This window comes from Marmota monax, unplaced genomic scaffold (genome assembly GCF_021218885.2).
Source record: "Marmota monax isolate L192 unplaced genomic scaffold, Marmota_monax_Labrador192_F-V1.1 WCK01_AAM20220418_F8-fsc00082, whole genome shotgun sequence".
NCBI classification, from domain to species: Eukaryota; Metazoa; Chordata; class Mammalia; order Rodentia; family Sciuridae; genus Marmota; species Marmota monax.
In genome coordinates, this window is record NW_026695207.1 from 7,708,013 (window position 1) to 7,723,297 (window position 15,285).

A 15,285-nucleotide genomic window follows, 5' to 3' on the forward strand; every position below is an offset into this window, starting at 1 on the left:
GAGGTGTCAGGCGGGGGCTGTGTCTGAGCCCTGCAGGAGGCTGTGTGCCCAGCGTGCTGTGTGGTCCTGCCCAGGAGCCCCGGCCCCAGGAAGGGTGGTGTCCTTGGATTACACGCCTGCAGCAGTGTGTGCCCGAGTGGCTCGTGGTTCAGGCCAGCCACAGGTGGGCTGTTTTGCCCTTCAGAGAGGCCAGTGGTGGCCCTGACCCGGAGCTGGGGTGGAGGACAGAGCAAGGACAGACTACAGACCACCTACCCTTCCACATCCTTCCGGGAGGCAGGAACCTGAGCCCAGCCAGCTGGTGACTTGGTCCAAGGGTGTGAGCTGGGTTTGGCTCCAACAGAGTGAGAACCTGAGGCCCTGGGTCCATCCCTTCATGGGGGCAGTGGGCCCCGGGGACAGGGCTGTCTTAAGACAGAGCATCTGGCCGAGGGCTCAGCGCTCGCCCCACGAGTCCTGCCAGGTGTGCTGTGGTCCAGCGGGTCGCTGCCTGCAGGTCCCTGAACTGCTCACTGAACCCCACGGCCAACAGCAGGCATCTCCTTTAGGCCTGGTTCTGAGAAGAGTTGCAGGAGCACAGAGTTCCATCTCCCAGTGCCCGGGTTCCCGTTGACGCTGTCCTGTGTTGGCTCTCGGTCCCTCCTGCCCCTTCTCTCCTCCTGTCCGCCACACCCACGCTTCTCCCTGACCTGGGGAGAGTGCAGCAGAGAGCAGGCTCCTTGTACGGAAGGTGTATTCCTAGGACAGCACGTTTTCTCTGTGTCTAGAGCAGGCTGGGGAGGTAGCTTGGTGGCAGAGAGCTTGCCCAGCACGCACCAATCCCAGGTGCAGTCCCCAGAAACAAGCAGGACCAAAGAGAATCTCCAGAGTGTCGGTGCCTGGCCCAGGCATGGCCACAGCGGAGGTCTCCCCGCTGCCTGGTAAGGCCGCCCACGGCGGGACTCTGCCTGTCTTTCCAGCTGTGAGCCTGGCTTGGGGCTTGCTGAGGTCCCTTGGTTTGGATTTGCTTGATTCTTGCTTGCGGTCAGAATCAGGTGTCGTCCCTGGCCAGAACACCCCCAAGGGTGCCTCCTCTTCCCTGGGTGGCAGATCAGGAGCCTCTGGGGCCCAACTGAATCGGATGGGGATGTCAGTTGTGTCCCCTACCCTGTCACCTACCCGTCAGGAGGTACAGTGGACTGTCCATGCCCAGCCTCTCATCTGTCCTTGGGGCCATGGAGGGTTCCGGCTCAACCCGTGGTGGTTGCTGGTGGGTTCTGCTTCTGCCACTCACTGCTGGAATGGCTGGTGTTCTGCAGGAGGAGCCCCACCTTGCAGGTCCCTCAGGTGAGGAGGACCCCTGCCCTGTGCCCCTCGTATGCACCTGGGGGAGCTCCCTGTCAGTGCACCTCTTAACTCTGAAGGGTGGAGGTGGGAGACCATCGTGGGCTGCACCGGCCTCTGGACTGCCTCTGCCCCGCACCACACACGTCCTCAGGCTTGGGGCGCATGTCCTGTACCAGTGCTGGAATCACCTCCTCCAGGGCTACCTGCACGGGGGCTCCGGGAGCTGAGCCCAGGTAGCTCCTGCACGCCTGGCTCCAGCGGTGGGTTAGGCAGCTGTACACACAGGTGTGTGGTCACATTCACTGTGCACACGTGTAGAGGTGGAAAACCTCTGTCGCTCTGACATGTGCCGTGGCTTCATGGCCAGCTCACCTTGGTCTGCGCTCCCTGGACAGTGGAAGCTGGCCCGGTTACCCACAGTGCTCTGAGAGCTAGCTCAGACCTACTCCGCCCTTGCCAACACACGAGGTCATCGTGGTGTGGCTCACCCACTGCTCTGTGCACAAGGAACTGAGGACTGTAAGATCACATCTGGGCCGCCAGCCGGGGTTTGTCTGTGTTCGGGGTGCAGCACCCCTCACCCCTGCTTGGGTCCTGACCTCTTGGGGTCCCCTTTTCATGTTGGTTTTAACTTCATTTGAGCACATGAGACATAAATGCCGTTTCAAAGACGCTTCTCCCTGGGTGACAGCCGGGGTGGTGCAGCTTGAAAGGCCTGGTTCTGCTGCTCGTGCAGAATAGAGCTGGCCTGGTGGAGGAGAGCCAGGCCGAGTGAGGAGGCTCGCTCCCCAGAGGAAGGCAGCCCCGTCCCTGCAGCTGGTCCTGGGGACCTTCGGGGGTGTCAGGTGGAGGGGCACACGGCTCTGCATGTCCGGCATCTTTCTCCCAGAGTGCCTTTGTTTCAGAGCGCGTATATGTGTGTGCGTGTGTGTGTGTGTGTGTGTTTCCCTGACATGGCCACCGTCCTCTGTGGATGTCCTGGCCCCACATGTGGGTCATGCACGTGGCAGCTGCAGCTGGGAGCTGCCTGAGAGCTGTGGTCAGGGACTGTGCAGAGGGCATCTCTGCTGGTGCTGTGGGCTTCTGTGGAGGTGGATCACATGTGGGGTCGGGTGGCTTGGCAGGAAGGCCAGTGTCCCTCCAGAGTGTGTCCACCCTGCCCTGCTCTCCTCGCTCCTGAGTCCCCCTGGCCCTGGCTCCACCAGCCTGGCTCCCCTTGGGCCTGGCCCTGCTACCGTGTGTCCGACTGAAGCACGCCCACCTGATGCATCTGGTTCCTGGTCTGTGGCTGCGTAGACAAGGCCTGGCTTGGTGTCCACTCTGTGGCAGTCCCTGTGGAGAAGCACCTCCGGGGGAAGCACGCTGCAGAGCCCTGGACATGCTCACAGGCATGCGTGGAAGTGCATGCATGCATTCGTGTGTGTGCATGTATGTGCACATGTGTGTGCACGTGTGCATGTGTATATGTGCATGTGTGTGGGCATGTGTGTGCACGTGTGGGTCTGCAGACCTGTTCTCTCTCACTTTCCACTCACTCTGGCACAGGACCAGCCCCGTTCTCAGTTCTCGTCTGTGGCGTGGGGCGTAGCCCACCTCCCTGGAGGTCCGGGGGCTGGAGCTGTGCCTGAGGTCCCCATTGGGCCAGTCCAGGAAGAGTGTGCAGGTCCTGGGGTGACCTGGGGCTGGGCTCAGTGGGAAGGAGCCTCCACAGGTCCCGCAGGGTCCTCACGCGGCACCTGGCTAGATCACAGGCAGGCCCTGCGTGGCTATGGCCCCCGCCCCAGCCGGCAGCTCTTGGCAGAGGACCTACCCTCCTGTTCTCTTCTGCCATCCTGAGGGCCCTGGGGCAGGGATGAGGGGAGCCTGGGGTGCCCAGGGCAGCGGATGCCCGGTGATTCCCGGTGGGGCCTCTGGTCGGTGGCATGCTGGCCCTGCCAAGGTTTTCCTTGCTCCGCCTGTGTTTGGGACATGTGACCAGGTGCCACATTTCTGGGCCTCGGAGTGGCTGGGTGTCAAATTCAGGACTGGGTGCTCTGTGTTCTTTGGAGGCCTGGGCCCTCAGGGCCTTGATCACTCACATCTGGGGCTTGGGGCCTCGGTCCGGCCTCTCCTGAGCCACAAAGGCCAAGGTGGGCCTGGACACATCAGGGTGGGCCAGGTCCGCGGGGTCAGGTCCGTGGGGTCCCTGGTGACAAGCTGTGCTCTGAACAAACAGAATCACTGTGAGGCCAGTATGATTTGCCAGGATCTAGGGGATCTGAAACTCAAAGCTGCTGTCAAAACAAGAAGATAAACTGACGGGTGTGCCCTCCGGCTGTAGCGTAGGAATCACTGACGGTCAGCCACCTGCAGGTGGGATGCTGGTTTTTAAAATGTCTGTCCCCAGTGTGTCAGAAAAGCACAGAGGCACCTCACGACCAGGTCCAGCTGAGGGCTGTGTGGGGGCCCAACAAGCAGACACCCTGGCAGGAACGGGTGGCCTGTGCGCACCGGGCAAGGTGCTGACCCGCCCTGCAGTTGTGGTTCACCTCTGGGTGCCCCCTGGACCCTTTGTCTTTGTGTTCCTAGGGCTCCCAGGGGGCGCCACCTCTGGTCTGTCAGCCTTGAGATGCGCTTCCTCTGTGCACCGCTAGACCTCACTGCCCAGGAGCTCTAGTGATCATCTTGCAGTGGGACACCCTCAACACCTTGTGTGCCCAACCGCATGCCCCTGTCCCTAAACAGAGGCCTCCTGCAGTGCCCAGGGCCTTCCAGTGGGTCACTGCAGCCACTGGAGTTGGGTCCCCCACGTGTAGCCCCTTTCTTCCAGGACTGTGACGTGACCGAGTCCCTGGAGGTTGGGCTGAGATCAGGGCCTGCTGCTGGGCCTTCCCTGGAGGGTCCCAGTTGGGTCTGAGCCCCTCCAGGCATGAGCTCTGGGCTTGGTGGGGGGGGCGGCTGGGGACCCGCCTGCCAGGGTGAGCCAGAGCCTCCCGCCTTCCATGGGGTGCCTCTGTGGGCACCCCACAGGGTCCTGGGCCCTGGCATAGCCTCCCCGGGGCATCCCCTCCTGTTGCTGAACCTGTTCCTGGTCTCCCACCCCTGCATGCTCAGGGCCACCCCGGCAGCTCCCGCTGCCTCCCTGCACCTTCCCGCCAGGCACGAGGTGAACGCAGGGGCCTGGGGGTCCTGGAGGAGTGCTGCCCAGCCCCTCCCATGGTCCAGTCCGGCCAGTTTCCTAAGTGGTCACAGTGTGCCTGGCAGGGGCGGTCGCTGAGGTCATCACGTGGTTTGGGTCCCATCTTGTGCGTGGGGACCCGAGGCAGTTCTTGGGCTAGAGGACCACCTGGCAGCACAAGCTTGTGCTTGTCCCCGGGGATGGCGAGTCTCGCACTCCAGGGACCCAAGGAGGCAGCGGGTGCCCGGGATCGCCTCTCACCATCCAGGATTGCCTCTCACCATCCGGGCCACTAGGGTTTGTCCTGGGCAGGGCACGGCATGGCCTGGGGACGGTTGCCCTGATTTCTTGTGGCTGGAGTGTGGTAATCCAGGATGCGTCCCCTTCCAGGAGTCCTGCGTGTGCTGTTCAGTAGCCCCCAGGGGTGGGCCGGGCTGGTGACACCGCCTGTGGGGTTGGAGGTCAGAGGCAGAGAGGGTCTGGTGCTCTGGTCTGAGGATGCCTGTGACCTCAGGCTCCCGGCACCTGCAGTCTGGTGACCAGAGGTCCTGACCCATCCAGTTTCTGCTGGGGGTGACAGGTCCAGCCTCCCCCAGCTTCTGAGCTTGGGGTCAAGGCCTACCAGGAGTCCTGGAACTCGCCAGGAGCCCCCCAACCCCAGGGAGGGCAGTGGGCCAGCAGCGAGGGCCAGGAAAGTAGCTCTGATGGTTGAAGGAGAGAACTTTACTGACCCTAGGTCAAACGGGAGACCCTTGAGGCTGGGGACGCACGGCCATGTGACCACGCTGGGGTGAGGGGGAGCATCCCGGGAACCTCGGGATGTGGACGTGCGGCCAGAAGGAGAGTTCGCCATAGCCCACGTCGCCCTTGGCCCTGAGAGGGGCTGAGGGTGGTGCTGAGAGGGACGCTGACCTTTCCTGCAGGAGATGGGAACCCCAGGGAGAGCAGCCCTTTCCTCAACAGCGTGGAGCTGGAGAGAGAGAGTCACTTGGAAGGGAAGAACATGGCGCTTTTTGAGGTAACTTTAGGTGCTCAGGGCAGTGCCTTTCACCCACAAAAGTAAAGCAGTCCCAGGCTGGCCATGGGCGCGGGTCCAAGGCCACAGCCATCCCCCTCTTCACGCTGGTGGGCAGTAGCTGGGCAGCCCTGCCCGGGCTTCTTGCAGCCCTCAGCACACAGATGCCAGGTGCCCTCCGGGGCCCCTGGTCTGGGCTGCTTGCCCTCTGGGAGCCCTTTGAACCCCAAGCCCAGACCATCTCAAGGGCCCTGGCCCCCCCGTGGGTGCGGGGTCCCCTGGCCCTACTCCGTGCTGACCCGACTCAAGCCTGCTGGGCAGGCCACCAGGGCCTCTGGCTCCTTGCAGCCTGTGGCTCGGCACCAGCGGTGGGCAGAGGGGCCTGCTGGCCTGGGGTGTCGGAGGACCTGACTCACGTGCCTGTGCCTGGCCCTTCCCACCTCACAGGAGGAGATGGACAGCAACCCCATGGTGTCCTCCCTGCTGAACAAGCTGGCCAACTACACCAACCTGAGCCAGGGCGTGGTGGAGCACGAGGAGGACGAGGACAGCCGGCGGAGGGAGGCCAAGGTACCGCCACGCTGCCCTGCCGCCTGCACCTGCCGCCTTGTCCCCGCCCATGCTGACCGCTGGCCGCAGGCAGCCCTGGCAGTGTCTAGTCAGGATGCGCTCAGTGTCACGGCAGATCAGCCTTTCTTTCTCCAGGTGCCTGTCACCTTCGCTCCCCTCGGGACACCTAGAACATGGGCTACACCTGGGTGTGGTCAGGTTGTGCCCTCCCACCTGAGTCTGTCCAGACTGCAGCCCAGAGGGGAGTGGCCTTCTTCCCCTCTGCCCAGGGTCCTGCAGGGCTGCCTTCTGCCCTCTCTTCTCTCCCTTCTGCCCCCTGCCCTCCGCCCCCATCCTCTGCCCTCTGTTCCCTGCCCTCCGCCCTCACCGTTCCCCCTCAGCCACTGCCCCAGCCTAATGGCCTTTTCCCAGGATGCATTGCTTGAGGATTTCTCCCTAGGAATCCCTCCTCAGGAAGAGTGGAGCCCCAGGGAGGGTTCTCATGGGGGACGGCTCCAGGGGGGTCTGGTCTTTTGAATGTGGGAGCCACAGGAGGACAGGTCCCTGGGCTCAGGACGGGTGCCTCAGCAGTGACGCGGGTTGGCCCCGGGAGGGCCGCAGACCCCTGGGGCAGAGGCCCAGATCCACGCAGGTGTCCGCGCATCCCCCTTCCCTCGGCTTCTTGCAAACAGATCCAACACAGAGCCTTTGGAGCAGGCCCACCTCCTAAGGACAGGAGGGCTTGACCGGTCAGGAGCCCCAGGCTCCTCAGAAGCCAGCGTCCCGGGTCGGCACGGGCTCCCCCAGCCGGGCCGGGAGGAGACTGTCCACTCGCTCTCAGCCCACCAAGGCCCAGTTTCCTATGGAGGGTGGGGTCTGCGGTGCCAGGAGGGCTGCAGAGGCAGGAGCTGGGTGCTTCCATCCCTCTGGTCCCCCTGTGGGGGTGACGGCCAAGGCCCCAGGGTGTGCAACGGCCGGAGGCCCTCCCCAGCCACATCCTGAACGCCTCCCCCGTGAGCGTCCAGCCTGACCTTGGCCTCCACATCCCTGGGAAGTCAGGCCTTTACAAAGTGCCGGACGTCCCCCTTCCTTCCTCTTACCATAAACATGGCAGAGCCAGCACCGCGATTCTGAGACGTGGGACTATGGGCTGTGGGGACCCGGCCACGTGACCCCCGGGGGCAGGCACGGGGCAGTGTCCTCAGGAGCCTCTGGACCACACCTCCTGCGGTCCCCTGCCGGGGCCTGCCCCACTGCCGGGTACAGACTTTGCACGGGGGAAGGAGTCATGGTGGGGATTGGTGCCTGAGTGTGTTCTGGGGTTTCGTCCCTGCCCCGGCACTGCCTCGGGACATGCAAGTGGCCTCAGGACGCAGGCCTGTCTGTCCCCCATCCTGTCTCCTGGAACCTGTGTCGGGGACACCTTGACCCGTGCGGTGTGTGGGGCCTGGTCTGAACACTCCTGCCTGCAGCCCGCAGCCTCCGCTCTGTGGAGCCGCTCAGCGGGAAGGGCGCCTGCCTGATCCCCAGGGAAAGTGCCCGGCTCCTCCCATCGAGCTCTTGGGCAAGTGTCCAGTTGGTGGACTGTGTACAGGATGCCCAGGTCAGGCCCTAGGACGTCCCATCCTGCCCCAGGCACCCAGCTCTGGCTGCAGTGCGCTTGAGGATGTGGTGCTGGTCCCTGGGCTAAGTTTCAGTCGATGCCAGGACAGGGCCACCTGTGCTTCTCTGCAGAGCCCCTGTGTCCTGAGGTGGTCACCCTGCTCAGGGGACCGGTGAGGTCCTGGGATGGAGGGGCTGGGGCTTCCCTGGTCCCCCCGCCGAGCACACAGCTTGTTTGGAGGCGGACACTGGCTTCCAGCCAGGACCATCCATCGGTCTGGGCACCTTCTCAGCATGTCCATCTCCTGAGCTGTGACTGGTCGATGGACCTCTGCAAGCGCCTTTCAGGACTAGAGAGCTTCCAGAAGACGCGGGTCCCGGCGCTGGCCACAGGGCGAGCTCCAGGGTGCTAGGACCTGGAGCTGTCCCAGCGTGCCTCTGCCTGGAGGGCTGCTCTGTGTCCAGGGGCCGTGGGCCATCCACACCCTGGGTCAGCCTTCCTGGGGTCGGCCGTGGCCTTGTGCCTGGGGCATTGTACACCGTTCTTGCTTTTTCCCAGCTGAGAATCCCAACGCCTTTCTCTGCCCACTTGACTTGCAGAGCTCAGAGCGAAACCACCTCTGTCACCTGCACCACAAATGCTGTCACCCAGGCCTGTGGCGGGAGGTGTGGGCGAGCTCTGCCCTGGCCCGGCTTCCTTATGTGCAGCTGCCCAGCCCAGCGGGGGCCTCACTGCCGGGTCATCCCGGGGCTCAGAACTAGGCTCCTACTCTCAGACCAGAGTTTCCCGTGCGCCCAGGACCCCCAGGGCCTTGGGGTCACAGGGCCTGGGGCTCCCTTCCACCCCATGGCTGCCACCCCATGACCACGAGTCCGCCTGGGCGGGCTCCCCGGATAGCAGTGCTCTCTTGCAGGCCCCGCGCATGGGCACCTTCATCGGCGTCTACCTGCCCTGCCTGCAGAACATCCTGGGCGTCATCCTCTTCCTGCGCCTGACGTGGATCGTGGGCGCGGCCGGCGTGCTGGAGTCCTTCCTCATCGTCTCCCTGTGCTGCACCTGCGTGAGTGGCCGGTCTTCCTGGAGGCCTGGGGGTGGTGTCCTTGCCCACGGGAGCCTTCATGGTGCTGGGTCCCTCTGCGTCCAGCTGGGGCTCTGTCCAGGGGCGGGAGGTCCTGGGAGAAGCTGGCCATGGTCCCACGGAGCCTTGCCCGGCACACTGTGGGGAGCTTACAGCCCCCACCCCCGTGTCACGTGCCAGTGTCGCCAGGATGCCACGGGTCTGTCCCCATCAGCAGGACCTGTGGTTTTGCAAGGTTGCTGTCCAGTTCAGAAGGGCCTCAGGCACTTCCAGGTCCCCGTTGTAGGGACCAGGACCCAGGCTCGTCACCCCTTCAGGCCAGATGTGGGGCGCCAGGGCTTCTGCCTCCCTGCGCTTGCTTCTCTGCCACCACGGCTGCCTCGTCCGGTTGGTCCTCTGGGTGCCCAGCCCTCCAGCCCAGCTCCTCTCCCCTGCTCTGGTTAGGAAGAGCTGCTCTAGTCACGGGGTGACCTGGGGGTGCCCTCTCTGGGAAGGACTCCGCAGCACAGCCGAGCAGGAGTCTTCTTTAACGCCCCCCGCCCCAGACCTTGCTGTCTGTCCCAGCTGGTCACTCCTGGTGCCCAGAGACAGGCTCTCCTCAGCAGGGACGGGTAGCTGGAGGCAGGCCCTCCCTGGCTAACTGGACACCATGGCTCCCCCCGGGGAAGTGGGCACTAGATGGGGCCACCTGTACCCTCCTGGGTACACACCTAGAGGAGGTGTTCCTGTGTCCATGAGTAGGCATAGGTGGACCCCTGTCTGGGTCCCTAGAGGAGGTGGACACCTAGATGGACCCTGCCTTTAGGGCTGGGCAGTGTCCCAATCCAAGGTCCGCCTGTGGGTGCGAGGTGAAGCTCTGTGGCGGGCAGGAGAAGGCAGTGGCAGGGCCTGCGCCTCTTGATCTGGTCACTCAGTGGTCTCTCTGAGATGAGGAGCCCCGGAGTGAGTGGCTGGGCCCCAGGCAGCCCAGGGTCTGTGCCTGGGGCAGCTTGGAGTTGTCCTCCAAGGCTGCCTGTCTCTCTACAGACGATGCTGACCGCCATCTCCATGAGTGCCATCGCTACCAATGGTGTGGTCCCAGGTAAGGGGCGCCTGCCCTTGGTCTGGAGGAGTCTTGCACAGTGTGGTACCTGAGCCACGTGCACATGGAGGTCGAGTCCTGTCTGCTTCATGGTGATGGTGACTTGGACCTTAACCCTTCGACTGAGGGTGGCCTGGGCATTGTGCTGCTCAGGGATGGCACAACCTGGGCCCTGTTCTCAGGGGCCCCAGTGCAGACACACCTCTACCTGCCTGCTGTCCTCTGTGACTGAGGATGGCGTTTTGTGTCCACGAGGCAGCCTGGGCTCTCTTGGAAGCCATGCTGCCCTGTGTGCGGGCAGTGGCTGGCCTCCAGTGCCCTGCCCGGGCCGGGGCAGGTGTGTTGCTGCATCTGTGAGTGCTGCTGTCTTGGCTGCTTGCTGGAGCGGGCTTGGAAGGTGCTGGACTCGGCCTCTGCTCTCTGGACAGAGGCGGGTGCTCACCATGGGCCCAAGGCCTTTTTGGTTCTGAGTTTTAACGTGCCGTGGACCATGGTTCTTGAGCATGCAGTAGTACTAAGCAGGCGAGATGGCCCAGCCCCGGGCGTGGGGACGCCTGTGTGCGGGCTGGCCTGGTCCTGTTCCTTCTTGCTTCTCTTTGTCACTTGAGCCCGTGGAGTCCCACCTGTTCACTTGTCCCTGCGTCACCATGTAGTCACCCCTGCAGGGAGTGTGGGCAGAATGGGGTCTGGAAGGCCTGCAGCCTGGGGCCTGCGTCCTGCGAAGGTCTGTCCCAGCTAGAGGGGCAGCGGGATGCCCCCTCCAGATGAATAAATGGTGACGTGCTAGCGGACACACGCGTGATGATTAACGAGCACGTCAGTTCACAGCCCGGGTGGTGACCACCCGCTGCCCCCCGTGTCCCTCTGTGGGCAGCTGAGCTTGCTTTGCACTGGGGCCCTGGCTTTCTGCCCTCTCCCAGCCTCTGCTGGCTCAGCTCAGGCACAAAGCTCCGTGGCCTGGCCAGGGTGCTGCCTGGGGAGGGAGGTGCGGGCTGGATTGGGGTGGGGAGGGTGCACCCCAGGAGTGCTCTGGACCTTCCTGGTGTCCTGCTGAGGTGTGAGGGTCTGAGTCCACCCACTTGTTGGTGGACAGACCAGGGAGGGGTGGCAGGCCCTGAGGACTCTTTAGGGTGACGCAGAACGCACCAAGCAGCTCCCCAAGGACCTTGGCTCCCTGATTTCTTTTTTTAACTAAAGTCCCATGGACCTCTTGGTGGGAGCCACTTGGACTCTGAGTGTAGTGGCTCTTGACTGCCACCCACGCCATCCTCTTTCCACAGGAGGGCTGGCACCAGGGCTCAGGGTCCCCTGCAGTTTGGAGGGTGGGACTGGGCCATGTCCCTCCGCAGGGCCACGCTTTGCCATCTGCTCCCCAGGGGTGCGCTCCCTGATGGGCTGCTCTCTCTGCTGCTTGTAGCTGGAGGTTCGTACTACATGATATCCCGCTCACTGGGGCCTGAGTTTGGAGGGGCCGTGGGTCTCTGCTTCTACCTGGGCACCACCTTTGCAGGCGCCATGTACATCCTGGGCACCATTGAGATCTTCTTGGTGAGTCTGCGGTTTGCAGTGGTCCCTTGCCAAGGCATTCCGCCCAGGGACCGGTTTGCATGCTGCTGAAAGGGCACCATCCACGCCTCCCCCTTGGCACCATGCTGCCCCTCTGACTGTGCCCTGCCCTGCACGCCTCCAGAGCCGGACCCCTGCCCCCTTGCCTTGGGCTGTGGATGGAGCACTGGGTGCCAGCTCTCTGCTGTGGCAGGTGTCCCTCGGGACGCCCTCACGTCCTCTCTGTGAGGAGCACCTGGTGCTTCCCAAGCGTCTGAGCCCTGGGTGGCAGTGTGGCCTTGTGGTCTGTGCGCTCAGGAGAGAGGCCTGGAACCCCCCTGCGCGGCCCCTGACAGGATCCTGGCCCCACCCCTGTTGTCCCTGCTTCTGGATGCGCCTTCTGGGCGGTGTGTTTGCTCAGCGGCTGCCGCTGGCTGGTGGTCGGCATCCTCAGTGCAAGGCTTTCCCCAGGTTGGAGTTGGAGTGCTTGCCCTGCCCCTGCTTGCTGGATCCCAGAGCTGGGGCTGGGCTGGCCTCTGCCTGAGCGGCTGCCCTGCAGAGGAGGCCCTCCTGCCTTCTCACAGGGGGAACACGGAGCCTGGGCTCCCACACATTCTGATTCAGGTCTGGGCCAGGGCCTGGGACTGCTGCTGGTACCCAAAGCTGGGTCCTTGTTCCCGATGCCAATCCAGTAAAGAGGACATGGTTTTGAGAAAAAGGGAAAAGAAGGTTTATTGCTCTGCTAGCAAAGGAGAGACACAGGGGGCTCCTGTCCCAGAGGCTGTGATTCTGCCCCTCAGCAGGACCAGGGGCAGTTAAAGGGTGACTCAAGGGCTACATTCCCGTGTTCTCTGTTGGAGTGTGATCCACTTGTTAATTTGGGAGACAGTCATTTCTGAATCTTCTGGTGCCACCCCCAAGTCTGGATGACTTCATCCCTATGGTGGGTGTGTGCTCAGGGACAGGTCACTCTGCCTGGGATGGGAAGAAAGGTAATGAGTTTCCCCTGAGATGGCCCGAGCAGCAAGGGCTGTATTCGGAGCATAAAGTGGACACTGTTACATTTCTAACAAGTTCCTCATGCACCAGTTGGTGCTGGGCCATACCCAGGCAGCTAGGCTCTGGACTGTCGCCCTCTGCCTGGCCAGTGTCTGCTGGTCCTAGTCAAGTCCCAGGTGGGGCTGCCAGGTGGCAGGCTGGCCACCTGGTGGCTCTCTGGAGGCTGCAGCCAGTTAGAGCAGCCACAGTGCAGGACAGTGAGCTGCCCTGCCTCTCCTAGGGCTGTGGCTGGGACCCCCCCCCTCGCCACGCTGGCCTCTGGAAGGTGAAGGGCAGTCTTATCCTGGTCCTGGAAACACCACAGGTCGCAGGCTGGCCCAGTTGTCAGGAGTGACTCAAGGACATGGGGCCTGGGGCCGTGTCCACTGCCTGTGATCTGTGCAGTGGGCCTCCCCCAGGGTCCTCGTGTCTCAGTGCCTGACGTGCTTTCTCTGAGGCTCCAAGGGGTCTGTGCGAAGCCCCTGTGTGGGGTCCTGGACGGGGGGCCCTCTGGGCCTTGCTGAGCTGCCTCGCTCCCTGCAGACCTACATCTCCCCCAGCGCGGCCGTCTTCCAGGCCACGGAGGCGGGCAGCGAGGCCGCGGCGCTGCTGAACAACATGCGTGTGTACGGCAGCTGCACGCTGGCCCTCATGGCCATGGTGGTCTTCGTGGGCGTGAAGTACGTCAACAAGCTGGCCCTGGTCTTCCTGGCCTGCGTGGTGCTCTCCATCCTGGCCATCTATGCCGGTGTCATCAAGACGGCCTTCGACCCGCCCGACATCCCGTGAGTGGGGGCCGCTGGCCGTGGCCCTGGCAGGGGAGGCCCTCGGGTTCTGCAGCCTCTGCCCTCAGCCCAGGCCTCGGCTGTTCTCCAGGCTGGGCGTGGCCCCGGGCGGTCCCTCCTTCCCTGGAGGAAGCTGGGGTGCCGCCGGTCCCTGTGCAGGTAGCGGGTCTGGGCACACCATAGGGACGGAGGCTGGTGCAGGCCCGGCTCACCACTGGTGGCCGGCAGCCCTGTGGACCACTGGGCAGCGGGCTTCTCCAGAGTCTTCCTGCACCCTCATGGAAGGCCCTCCTGTTGGGCCCTTTCCTTGTCTCCCTCGTGGAGGAGGAGGTTGCGGGGGGTGGCCAGCGTCAGAGAGCAAGTGGGCCTGTAGGCCGGGCCCCCACCCATCCGTGGAGCACTGGCCCTGTGGGCTGGCCGAGTGGGGCCCAGGGCCTGGGCTGGTAGGGACTGGGGCAGGACTGGACTGGACCCTGGCACTGGGCTGGGAGCCCCTAAGAGTCCTGAGCTGCTGCAGCTGGAGCAGGTGCTGCCATGGTGGCTGTGGCACATCAGAGCCCTCGGGAGCCTCCTGTAGTCAGCTGTGGAAGTGGTGAGATGGGGGTCTGCCTCCCCGTGCAGGGTCTGCCTGCTCGGGAACCGCACCCTTGCAAAGCGCAGCTTCGAGGCCTGTGCCAAGACGCACATCGCCAGCAACGGCACGGTGACCACCGCGCTCTGGAGCCTCTTCTGCAACAGCTCCAGCCCCAGCGCCTCCTGCGACGAGTACTTTGTGCAGAACAATGTCACTGAGATCCAGGGCATCCCTGGTGTGGCCAGCGGTGTCCTCCTGGGTAAGGAGGGCGGGTCCGGCCAGGGAAGGGTGCAGGGTGCTATCCTGTGGACATGGCCAGGATGGCCAGCCCTCCCCAGCTGCTGCCGACCAGCCTGTGGGCTCCCGTGCGGCCCCCGACCCTCCCCGAGCCAAAGAAGCCGCATGTGTGTTAGGCCAGCAAGTTGGCTCCAGGCTGGTGGTTGTCTGTACCCCTGCCCCTGGGACGGGCCTGGTGTGTGGGGGACAGCGTGAGCTGTCCCCTGGCACTGGGCTGCGGCCGCCCTGTCGTGTTTGGCTGGGACTGTATGTGTCCGTGCTGGAGCCTCTCCTCAGCCCCTAGGAGGCGGCCCTCTGTACAGGCCTCGGCGGGGGCTTTGTGGGGCACAGAGGGGCAAGTCTGGCCATGAAGTCTCCCCTGTGGGGAGGGCCTACAGTGTATGCAGGTGGCATGAACCTGTGCTGGCCCAGCTGGGGTCTGCCTGGGAGGTCTGCAGATAGTGGGGTCCCTGGAGCGCCTGGTCAGCGCTGTGCAGGCCTGGGTCCTCCCTGTACTTAGTGGTGCAGGGCGAGGTGCCATCTGGGGCATGTGTGAGCTTTCCTGCAGTGCTGGAGTCTTGGCTCAGAGGTTTGGGGAGGGGGTTCCCAGATGTGGTTCCCACTGGGCAGCCTCCTTTAAAGGTGGACCTGGGGAGAGTGTGAGCCTTCCCAGGCCTCCGTGGTGGCCTGTGTGGCCCCAGGAGCCCTGACAGAGGGTTCCAGAATCTCGGAGGACGTATCCTTGCCTGATCTGTTCTTCCTGCAGATAACCTGTGGAGCGCGTACTCGGATAAGGGGGCATTTGTGGAGAAGGAGGGCGTGCCGTCCGTGCCTGTGTCCGAGGAGAGCCGGGCCAGCGGGCTGCCGTACGTCCTCACGGACATCATGACCTACTTCACCATGCTCGTGGGCATCTACTTCCCCTCCGTGACGGGTGAGCCTCCTGTCCTCCCCGTCCCTCCCTGTGCTCCGCTCCCCCGCCGGTGCAGAGCCCCCAGGAACGAGCTCAGTGGCCCAAGGTGGCTGCTGGGTTGGGGGCGCCCCACCCGGGTCTGCACGGCCCTGCAGTGCCTTCTTGGTGCAGGCCAGCCAGGCGTGCCTTGGGTGCGTGGGCCCACGGCAGCTGGGCTTCCCCCCACACAGGCTGCGGTGCAGCTGCTGGTGCGGCTGGGGCAGCGGCAGGCCCTGGGTGGCTGCTCCTGGGGGTCGGGTGGGAGAGGGCTGACTGAGGGCAGCCTAGCAAGGCCGGAGCTGTCTC

At 64.1% G+C, this 15,285-nt stretch overlaps 1 protein-coding gene across 5 annotated transcripts in view; it reads left to right on the plus strand.

Annotated features, from left to right (window-relative positions):
• Positions 1-15,285, plus strand: part of Slc12a7 (solute carrier family 12 member 7) — a 70,299-nt gene that overhangs the window by 35,832 nt on the left and 19,182 nt on the right. For 4 of the 5 annotated variants that reach the window (XM_046430399.2, XM_046430403.2, XM_046430401.2 and 1 more), the window contains exons 2-9: positions 5,407-5,501; positions 5,946-6,068; positions 8,564-8,710; positions 9,755-9,809; positions 11,227-11,357; positions 12,936-13,177; positions 13,799-14,010; positions 14,794-14,961. In XM_046430399.2, the coding sequence (XP_046286355.1) occupies positions 5,407-5,501; positions 5,946-6,068; positions 8,564-8,710; positions 9,755-9,809; positions 11,227-11,357; positions 12,936-13,177; positions 13,799-14,010; positions 14,794-14,961 (1,173 nt within the window). Of the gene's footprint in view, positions 1-895; positions 1,327-5,406; positions 5,502-5,945; positions 6,069-8,563; positions 8,711-9,754; positions 9,810-11,226; positions 11,358-12,935; positions 13,178-13,798; positions 14,011-14,793; positions 14,962-15,285 lie in introns of those variants that run through there. The other variant, XM_046430400.2, reaches the window with a different exon arrangement.